This window comes from Durio zibethinus, chromosome 12 (genome assembly GCF_047325235.1).
Source record: "Durio zibethinus cultivar Kanyao isolate XHJ-2024 chromosome 12, ASM4732523v1, whole genome shotgun sequence".
NCBI classification, from domain to species: domain Eukaryota; kingdom Viridiplantae; phylum Streptophyta; class Magnoliopsida; order Malvales; family Malvaceae; genus Durio; species Durio zibethinus.
Genome location: NC_143173.1, coordinates 24,839,119 through 24,849,982, shown reverse-complemented (window position 1 = coordinate 24,849,982; position 10,864 = coordinate 24,839,119). Strand labels below are relative to the sequence as shown.

The following is a 10,864-nucleotide window of genomic DNA, read 5'->3' as shown; positions in this document are numbered from 1 at the left end:
ATAATAAATAATTTAAGCGCAATGAAAGAAATATAATGATGGTAATGGACCTAATGGGGTTTATACATATGTTTTCACATTTAAGCAATGCATTTTTACGTATAAAATTAGCAAATAATGGGCTTAATAAACATCAATATTCAATAATTTTATATGCCTTAGAAGGAAGATAAACTCAAAATTGGAAAATTTTACAACAATTTGTAGGCTATTGTTACAGGAGTGATCAATTAGAAGGGAGAACCCCTTGGAGCTGTGAGACCAAGGTACCGCATTATCTTTAGCCGGCGAGCTCCTTTACCAGATGTCAATGGAAATGTAGCATCCTACAAAAGAATGTTATAAATAAAACCATTAATGGTAGCAACTAGCAAGTAGTTTCAAGGCGAGCCTGCCAAAATTTGAGTGGCAACTCACATCCAGGTGAATTGTAGGCTTTTGTTCCTTCTTACTACCTCCTTGTTTGAATAAAGTAGTACCTGTTTTGCTTGAGGTAGATGAAGTCCATTTGCCTGTCCAATATTAAGTAGGGTCATGATAACAACAATGGTAGTTTCTCTAGTAAACCCAATGGAAAGAAAAGGCATTAAAGGCTTAAACAGACTTTGGAGATTGATAAGAAGGCAGGAAAAAGTAATCAGTGTTTGCTTGTCCGGGAAGGAAGGAATGTAATAGGGTGAAGATTGAAGCCAGCAATTCTGTGAGAATGGGGTTCACTCGAACCGCACAAGCACTTAACAGCCTGATGCTCTTACCATCAAACTAATGAGGCCAGCTAGTCAAACTACACAAACTTAGTTTATCAGTTCAGTAAGCTATCAAGGCTCTAGCTACAGTTGAAGAATGGCAGTTTTAGGATAAAAGACACGATACACCTATAAGAATGAATATGTACCTTTCTGGGAATGGTATTAAGTTTGATTAGCCTTAAAAAATGTTTGCCGGTAAAACATGATATTGTGAAGGAATTGGACACATGGAAGTGTTTAAAGAAAAGGCAACAAGACAAAGAAATCTTGAGTTTTCAAGCTTGGTTGAAGGTTAAAAGCCTAAGTTAGAGACAAATGCAACAAATACCAGATTTTTGGTCTTGCTGCTCAGAGTGAGTGGAAGAATCAGGGCTTCCAGGCAACTGCATACATGATTTTATATGTTCCTTCCTCTGTACTAATGCCTGCAATTAGGCCAGAATTCAGTTCCAGTGGTTGAAAAAAAGATACAATGAAAACGAATTGCATATTTCACAGAAATCATCAAATACTTGTTTCAAAGCATCTTGAAATTTTTCCATTGGATTGCAGCTCCTTTCGTCAAAGCACTGGCAAAAAGAAAAAAGATAGAGTGGGCAGATTATTAGACAGACTTTTAAAGGAGACATCATTTAAGCTACTTGTTCATAGGTTGAACTAAACTTAGTTAAAGATAACATTAAGTTCATCTAGGTTTATATTATAAAACTATATATATATTTTTTTTGAAATCATTTTCTGATATGATTATCAAAACCACCACCAAATTCCAATCACAAATCTTGGAATGGAGGGAACTATCATCATTCCCCTCCAAAGCCTTTAAATACTTCAAATGAATATCACAAGGTGGTAAGAAAGAAAAAGAAAAAAGAAAAAGAAGAGAAGAAAACTCTTTCCAAGCAAGTTTTAAGAAAGCAATAACATTGATTAGGCTTATATCAATATCTGATAATTTTGGCATAGCTAGACAAAGCCTATACTTACATCCTCGAGCATTGAAAGATCCCTTGCTGCATTAACCCAAGCACTGAAAAAAATTAGCTAATATTTAAGATCATACAACTGAAATATCAACCAGAATAAATTTTTCACTGTTCTAAGATAGCTGCACATTAACTTACAATGGGGAACTCTACCTGTTCTGTTTCCCATAAAACTTAACTAAAACAAGTTCCTCCGTTCGTTGCATTCTTGAATCAGCTAAACTGGATTTTTTTCCAATGATCTGTAAATGTCAAATAAGATCTTTTAATAGTATTTCTAAAAACAAAAAAATAACTATTTACTTCATGTGCAAAAGATTTAATAATCCTCCTCATCTTCAAATAAGCTCATACCTTAACAGAACAAGAAGTTTCAAGTCAAAGGGGAAATTATCAAAAGAAGATACTAAAAGTTTCTTCTCATAACTAGAAAAGTTACAGGTATCAGTCAATAGAAATGGAGCCTTAAAACACTAAACCTGCTTATGTCTGCTCTACTTTTGTCATATACAAAGTTTCTTCCCCAACAGAAAACATCAACATGAAAATGTATCAGAAGCCTATCTTGAAACTCATAGTGAAAAAATTAGAACCTCATTTCCCAAATTGGAAGCCATTGGGTAAAAGAATTTCAAACTATTCTGCACAAAATTAGGTAATTAATTCATCTCTGAAAGAAAGTGCCAACGGGCTCCCAACAAAAGCATTGTTTCATTTGAGAACTTAGCTTACTTAAGGCTATGCAACTATGAGATAGCCTGTAGGAGCAAGAGAGGAGCGAAAGAAAAGCAGATCAACAGCCAGAAAGAAAAATATCAACAAAAATGAAAGATAGAAAAAAGGGCAAGTCCTCTAATAAATAAATTGTAGTCATAGGATTCTATAAATTCCGGCACGTGACTGTATAATATAAAAAACAAAAAGATCCCTTATATCTCATATCGTGAAACAACAAGAAAGTAACAGAATCATACTTCAGCAGGCCACCACACTCGGCAAGCTGTTTTGGCCCAAACGACATTTCCTGGAGTTATGCAAACACCATTGCTTCCTCTAACTTGTAATTTCTTTGCATCACTTTTTTGTTCAACACCTTTTCTACTCAAGAAGAAAAAGACAGAAAATTCTTTAGTAAACAAAAAATACAACATGACAGCAAACTTCAGAAAACTGCCCATAGCATTATACATACAGGACAATTCTACCACTGCATGGGTCATTAACTTTATTTAGAGCAACTGATTCGACTTCTACTGCTGGAAATTCATAGAAATTCAACACGAATCCTAGTCTTTTATCCTCGTAGTTGCTGCAATAAACCGAGTCATGCACTTTTTTCCTTCCATCCTTTTTGTCATCAAAATTAGTTAAGGTTACACTAGAAGCTTCATCTCTGTCATAGGAGCATGCTGGTAAGGAACCTGCGCCAAAAGTGCCAAGATTAAAGATATAGTTCTCCATAATGTTTTACTTTATTGATATAAGATCTCTTCATCTTAGTAATAGAACTTCAGACGAAAGTGACAAGAGAATAATCACGCAGCATATTTAAAGAACTTCAGAAGGTAATAATTTCATAAAATATATGTTTATTAAGTTCTTATACATAATTATCCATGTAAATTGGTGACATGTTGCAAGTAGAACAAAAGCCATGGACATAATTATTCATAATTGATGCACAAAACGCCCACAGGCCACGACCTTCAACCTTTCTCCTCAAATGGTATCCAAGATATCCATTTGGGGTCATTTCGCAATTTAATAATTACCCACCAAATAAATGACACAAGAAATTTCAAGCTTTAAGGAAAAATTCCTTTCTTAGTAAGCAAGAGTAGTTTTTTCTTCTTCACTAACATAAAATTTGTGACTCCGGCAAATATAAAGCTACCCAAAGAAAACTGGAAAATGAAAGCTGATAGAATTCGTGAAAACAGAGAGAGATTGAAAGACCTGGAGCAGATGGGGAACCAGGGGAAGAAGAAGATGAAGAGCGTTTAGCCTTAGATGCAGCTTTTCTTGGCAGCTTAGTAAACTTGGGAACATTATCAATTTGGTTTAATTCCTTTATCTTTTGCTTCTTTTTCCCTGGTGCTTTCTTCTTTGTCATTGATGGTGACCTGAGCCAGAGCTTGTATGTTCAGAAATTAGTAAAGGTTTCCAGGGAGAGGAACCCTAGAGAAAAAAAAAAATGGATATTGGCTGATCCAAGATCGATGACTTAGGCCTTTACAACGTGATAACTTCGGCTGAAATGGTCCACGTTTCGGTCTTTTTCTTCTTTTCTTTTGTACTTCGTTGCTCTATTGCATAATATGCTTTTTTTTAAAAACAAAGTTAAATTAACTGTTCTTTTTCTCTTCCTGTATAAGCAGGATTTATTCTCACAAAAATCACATAAATGCATCTGTCCATTTGACATCCACTGATTACATGTCTAATTTAGAATGCTTGATTAGCATGGCTGAATCGACAAGCTTATAAAGGACAGAATGTAACATCGTAAGAAGTAGCCCCGCTACATTTGTAGATTGGAGGATTATTATCTCCAGGAAAGGTGTGTGCCAACTGACAAACTTGCTTGAATGTTTTTGAATAATCATTAGGCTGACAAGCCTGCCCTGTAAAGGCTCCAGTGCAACAATATTTGGGATCTTTCAATGCATCGCATGGACTATTGCATCCCACATAAACTCCATTTTGGTTTTGAGCAACCAAGGGCGAAGGGCATACATCTTTCAAATCCTTGATGCAGTCTACCACGGGGCATGATCCGGAACCTCCAACCAATGAGCCGCCTACTGGCTTAATCCGGACTGGCACATTGAACCCATGGTTCAGGTTCACTTCATAAGAGACCACGTTTTGGTTGATACCAAAATTGAGGAGTGTCACAGGGGGTTTTGGTGGTGGGGATTGGCAATCAATTGAGCCAGATCCACAGTCTCCGGTCTCACAAGTAAAATTAGTCATGGAAGCATCGTAGGAGCACTTGGTCCGTACCCAAATGCTACCAGTCCACGTATCTGGCATGGAGAATATTTCCAATGTGCCTGGTGCCCTCTCAGGATCAGCGTCGCCTATGGAGGGGCTGGCTGATAGCCATACCGAGAATGAGCATTCATTGTCGAAGTTAATGGTTATGTCGGATTGCACAAATATACCTGAAAATTTAGATTAACAATCAAGGGTAAGTCTTACTTTAGGGAGAATGCTATTTAGGCAGATAATCTTAAAATTCTTTAAGATATCAAGATGTTCACAATTTAAATAATTTTTTTTTTTACGAAAAAAAAATTTGATAAGCTCAAAGAGTAAAAAAATTCATATATTAATCATTAAATCAAATGCTCAAACGTAAAAATTTTTTTCCACATAAAAAAAAACACCAAATCATTAAGCTAAGGTGTTTGACCTATATATTCACATCACTACATGCTCTACATTATAATGCACAAGAGAAGAACCCTCAAGTATAATATTTTTTTTATACACTTTCTCTCTTATCAAGCGAGCTAAGCCTAAACGTTGTGACAATATGCCTTTGACACCATCAACAGAAAACCAAAAGGACACAACATTAACCTGAAATAACCAATAAGAGGCAAAGACTGAAAACTGCTTTACTATCCATTGAACTTTAGGTTTCAGAAGGAAATTTTCATATGGAACTAGTAGGTTGGGATGGGATTATTATACAGCAAGCCATTTTATCTTTGGTAAGAACAAAGAAGGCATAATTTTCTGGTTAATAAATTGAAAATCATTTTAGTCAAAGATTCAGAGATGTGGAAGATAATCCATTAAAAGGGTACCATAAATGGAAGAATCATAACTTTTGCATTAATGAACATTTGACCATAAGTTTAGGACTGCTCCTCTTAATATGTATCAAACCTAAACTTTCATTTAGGGGGAGCTTATAAAAATGAAGATGTTTCAGTAGCCACATACCTTTGAAAATACCTTTGGTCTGCATTAAGATGTTTTTCTGGATAATTCCTTCAAAGTTCAAAAGAGAATCCTAAAAATCCTGTGGGAAGTACAAACATCGGCTGATTGAACATATATTACGTTTGGTTTGGCACAGTATTTGAATTTCTCATTGAACAAAAATTTTCCAGCAATAAAATAAACCTTAAAATATTAGGAATATATCTCATTACACATTCATTTGCATGTCTTCTGCCCACTCTGCCCAGCACTTTGGTTCTCTTAAAAGATCAATGTCAGTTTTGTTTTATGTTTAAAGATGTATTTTTGTAATGGACTAAGCAACAAAAATAATTATAATACATTAACGTAAAAGAGTTGGTATTTGCTGAATGAGAATCGTATCCGTGGCTACCGCTGACCACGTCTTATAGGGATCATTGAATCAATAGCAATAAGCCTTATTTAAAGAGGCTCATCACAAAATAATACCTGAGGTAGGAAATTCAATTAAGCGAGATTTAGAAAGTGAAATTTCACTCTGACCGCCAATGAGCACCTTAGCCAGAGCATTTATAACACAACCCAAATAAGCCTCACTCGCTTGTCTCTGAACATTTTTTCCTTGTTGCTTTTACCACACTTCCCTCTTGTAATATTATTAGAGTAAATTTTTAATTTCAACACATATCCCATATTTTTAATTAATTATTAGCTAATTGAAGATAGGCAGTTAGGCACATGCTTTGTCATTTAGAGTTGCGTGACCCCACGATGAGAGCATCAGCCTCCAATTTGGTTTTAGTGCATGTTTTGTTTGCTGGTTAAACAGTGGCCTTTGCCTACCACGGTCCCATCTTGGAATTGCAACAGGCTAAGAAACTTCAGCACTAACGCAACATTTGCACATGCATTGCCGCCCACTGTCCTGCCACAGAGTAATGCCATGCTTGCCGGTGGAAAATCTGCCGTTATTGATAAATGGTAAGGCAGGATTTGGATCTATATATGAAAGTAGCCTTGCCATTGGAAAAGAAAATAGTCTACCCCTTCGATTTTCCATGCCCAATGTCCCATGAAACATAGCCTTCAAGCTTGATGTCTCCTTCAATCTATTTTTCACGTAAAATTAAATGATAAGTATTATATATCATATTTAATATGTATTTAAAATAAAATTATAAAAAATTAATCATTTTTTTAATATAAAAAATTTAAAATAAAAAAATTAAATTTTTGTATTTTATTATAATATTAAAAATTATATAAATTTTTTTAAAAATAATTTTAACTAATAAATAAAATTATTTTATTTTAATCTTTATACAAATCAAATATAAAATTTTATTTTATTTTATTTTATTTATAATATTATTTTATTTTACCTTATTCTTAACGTTGTACATCAAATATGCTATTAAAAAACATAGAATACTTTCTGCAGCAAAGCAGTTACGGCTGAAAGGGTTGCAATTAAAAATATATATAGTTCAAACGTCGGTAGTTGTACAAATAATTTATTTCTATGCAGTGGCAGACGAAGCGTTAAAAAAATGAAAGAAGAGCCGACCAAGCCGATCATCAAGTCAGAAAGCTATTATTTATGCGTATGGATCCAGTAGACATGTGTTTATAGGCACCATTAAAGAAAAAATTTTAGAAAAAAATTTTATTTTTAATATATTATTTGTATCAAATATAATAAAATAACGGATGAATTATAGATTTTTCTTCAAATATCATCTTTTCCGTACATATTTTGAGACTGAAGACTAACATTATTAGTTTCTCCAATACCCAAATTTCTCCATGGCTTCAGAATTAGGTCAGCTTCATTTTGTTTTGATACCCTTAATGTCCCCCGGCCACCTTTTACCGATGATGGACATGGCTAGACTGTTGGCACAGCATAGGGTGATTGTTTCAATTGTTACCACACCCCTTAACAGCATCAGATTACAGTCCAGCATTGAACGTGCTATGGAGTCTGGTCTCCACATCCGACTTCTCCTGCTCCAATTTCCATCAGATGAGGCTGGCTTGCCAGAGGGGTGTGAAAACATGGACCAGCTTCCTTCTCGAGACTTGATCAAGAACTTTTTCAAGGCTGCTAGCATGCTACAAAAACCATTTGAGCAACTCTTTAGTGAATTACAACCCCGGCCTAGCTGCATAATATCTGGTAAGAATCTACCTTGGACTGTTGAAACTGCTATCAAGTTTAATGTTCCAAGGATTTTCTTTGATGGGATGGGTTGCTTTTCTTTCTCCTGTACTCATAGTCTAGAGGTTTCCAAGGTGCATGAAGCTGTCTCTAAGTTTGAGTCCTTTCTGATACCTGGCTTGCCTCATGGAATAGAATTAACAAAAGCTCAGTTGCCTGAAAACCTGAATCCTGGCTCAAACGATTTGACAAATGTTCGTGATAACATTAGAGCAGTTGAATTAATATCTGATGGAATTGTGGTCAATACTTTTGAAGAACTAGAGACTGAATATGTCAAAGAATATAAAAGAGTTAAAGGAGACAAAGTTTGGTGTATTGGTCCGCTTTCAGCTTGCAACAAGTTGAATTCAGACAAAGCTGAGAGAGGTCAGAAGGCCTCAATAGATGACAACCATTGTTTGAAGCCCTGGCTTGACTCAAAAAAACCTGGCTCAGTAGTTTATTCCTGTCTTGGTAGCATATCTGGCCTCACAACTTGGCAACTTGTGGAGCTTGGTTTAGGACTGGAAGCGTCAAATCAGGCATTTATCTGGGTTATAAGAGGAGGCAAAAGGTCAGAAGGATTAGAGAAATGGATTTCAGAAGAAGAATTTGAAGAGAGGATTAAAGATAGAGGACTTATAATCCGTGGCTGGGCACCGCAATTATGGATCTTGTCTCATCCTGCAATTGGAGGGTTCTTAACACACTGTGGGTGGAATTCAACCCTGGAAGGCATCTGTGCTGGTGTGCCAATAATAGCCTGCCCACTGTTTGCCGAGCAATTTTTAAACGAGAAGCTGGTTGTGGATGTGCTGGGAATTGGCGCAAGTGTGGGAGTTGAGGCTGCAGTCACATGGGGACTGGAAGAGAACTTTGGTTTATTGATGAAAAGGGAACAAGTAAAGCAAGCCATAGACAAAGTAATGGACAAAAGCAACATAGGAGAGGAAAGAAGCAAAAGAGCAAAAAAGCTCGGGGAGATTGCAAATAAGGCTATTGAGGAAGGTGGATCCTCTTATCAGAACATGGAAATGCTAATTCAATTTGTTCTTCAACGAACCAAAGGTGCCCAAACTAGTTCTTGAGCAAGATCAAAACACACCATTTCTTTTCCTTGTTTAAGAAGAGAACGCTTGAATGAAGTCAAATGAAAAGCTTCACTACTACTTTCACAACTAAACCTAGTAAATCTTGTGACAGAACATACATAGTCAGTTGATAGTAAATCTGGCTAGATCCGTTGAGTCGGGTTGGGTTCAGATCTAATTGCTTGAGTTTAAACATATTTCTCTCATTATATCAATGAAAAGAGAACACTTATCTGAAACTGGTACACTTTTGCTTTCATTGTGAATTTATCATATTCCACAACTTTAGGGGAAAGATCATAAATGCAATTACATTTAGATGAAATTGAATATATATATTGGACAAACAATATTACTATTAGAAACATTTAGTCGTTAAATGGATAAACAAAGTCTTTTTCTTTTATTAGAGATTATCAATAAACAATCAAAAATATTTTAGATATTTAGATTGACTTGACATGTTTAGGGATATTGTCACTTTGTCCACTAAATGTCCTCATTTTTCCTTCTTATAAATATGGACATCCAGCTATTATCGATATTTCTTTTTTTTTTCTCCATTCAATTTTTTTTTATATTAATTTTTTATTTGTGCGTCACAGTATAAATACAAAAAATACTCCCTACCTTTATTTCTCACCGTTTTCTTTTTTTCTTTGTGATTTCAGGTGTACCCTCAGACTCGAAACTGGGCACAAACAATTATCAAATGAAATCCTAGTTTCTTTCTCTTAGAGAAAAGATGAAAAAAAAAATCAATTTCCTTCAATCAAAAAATGTGCTTTTATAAAGCAGTACTCTTTAATCTTTTTCTTTTTGGATAAGTAATTATTATTCATTATCCAATAAGCAATAGAATTGCTACCAACCAACAAATACATGCTGTCGAACTTTTTACACCACAAATGAGTCCCTACTCACCTCTCATCTCTCACATAGTTCTTGGTTAACATAATCATAAGCTATATTTTTTAGGCCAATCAATCGTAATCTAACTACATCTTTGATTTTTCTCAATATTTGCTCCCTTGTGAGTTCCACTGACATGTATATGCGTGCATTCTTTTCTGCCTAAATCCAGTATACGTACGCCTCCCACGCCAATCGTAGTATGACTGAACCAAAGCTTTCCCTCGTAGCCTACTAACAGCCCACTGAAGCTCATTTTCCCATCCCTCAGCTTCTGTCTGTAAATTACACAGGTGCAGTACCTGTTGCCATACCCTCTTAGAGTATCTACAGTTGAAAAAAATGTAGTCTCTCCTCTCCTTCTCTTGCTTGCAGAGTACACAGCCCCCAGCAGTGTGAATTTCCTAGGAAACCAGTTGATCTTTCACTGGGAGCCTATTAAGGATAGCCATCCAGGTAATTACAGCATACTTTGGTATGTGAAATTTACACTAGACAAGCCGATGCCAATTTACTTTCATTTGCCTCTCTCTTATTTCTTCCCACACACTTGCAGTCGAGTAGCTATAACCTTTATTATTCCAAACTATTCCAATTTCTTTTTGTGTCAGAAATTTGCTTGCAAGACTTCTCATCTGAAGCAGCTTCCTCATACACCACCTATGACTTTAAGTTTCTGAAATTTCCCAAATGCTTCTTTCTTTTAGCACAAATATGCGTATCCATGCAATCCATAACAAGCCTGCTTGTGTAAAGATAGACCATAGAAACCTAAGCATATAGGCATTGTTCCACGCACCAACATCTCTTAATCTCAACCCTCCTTCTAACTTTGGCTCACATATTGCCTGCCATCTTACTCTAGCTCCCTTTGCTGTGCTTGATTGGCCTTTCCAAAAAAATACTGAACAGAGCTGGTTGATCCTCTTGATTACTTTTTTTAGAAAAACAAAATGGATGCACCAGTAGTTATGAATACTAAAA

At 35.5% G+C, this 10,864-nt stretch overlaps 3 protein-coding genes across 4 annotated transcripts; 1 reads left to right on the top strand and 2 right to left on the bottom strand.

Annotated features, from left to right (window-relative positions):
• Positions 1 to 79: 79 nt before the first annotated feature.
• On the bottom strand, positions 80 to 3,995 carry LOC111296534 (uncharacterized). 2 transcript variants are annotated; one of them, XM_022890900.2, is made up of 9 exons: positions 3,692 to 3,995; positions 2,928 to 3,156; positions 2,710 to 2,833; positions 1,889 to 1,977; positions 1,737 to 1,779; positions 1,262 to 1,318; positions 1,078 to 1,174; positions 418 to 512; positions 80 to 326 (listed from the first exon to the last, which is right to left on the bottom strand). In XM_022890900.2, the coding sequence occupies exons 1-9, from the start codon at positions 3,846 to 3,848 to the stop codon at positions 231 to 233; spliced, it is 987 nt and encodes a 328-aa protein (XP_022746635.2). In that variant the 5' UTR covers positions 3,849 to 3,995; the 3' UTR covers positions 80 to 230. The 2 variants fall into 2 exon arrangements, with proteins under 2 accessions (XP_022746635.2, XP_089597494.1); XM_089741368.1 differs by having other exon boundaries at positions 480 to 512.
• An 80-nt stretch (positions 3,996 to 4,075) lies between these two features.
• Positions 4,076 to 5,981, bottom strand: LOC111298034 (thaumatin-like protein 1). Its single transcript, XM_089741369.1, has 2 exons — positions 5,693 to 5,981; positions 4,076 to 4,902 (listed from the first exon to the last, which is right to left on the bottom strand). Exons 1-2 carry the CDS (start codon positions 5,715 to 5,717, stop codon positions 4,217 to 4,219), a joined length of 711 nt encoding a protein of 236 aa, XP_089597495.1. The 5' UTR covers positions 5,718 to 5,981; the 3' UTR covers positions 4,076 to 4,216.
• Positions 5,982 to 7,480: 1,499 nt separating this feature from the next.
• Positions 7,481 to 9,885, top strand: LOC111297031 (UDP-glycosyltransferase 73C3-like). Its single transcript, XM_022891610.2, has 2 exons — positions 7,481 to 8,945; positions 9,640 to 9,885. Exons 1-2 carry the CDS (start codon positions 7,481 to 7,483, stop codon positions 9,690 to 9,692), a joined length of 1,518 nt encoding a protein of 505 aa, XP_022747345.2. The 3' UTR covers positions 9,693 to 9,885.
• The last annotated feature ends 979 nt before the right edge of the window (positions 9,886 to 10,864 follow it).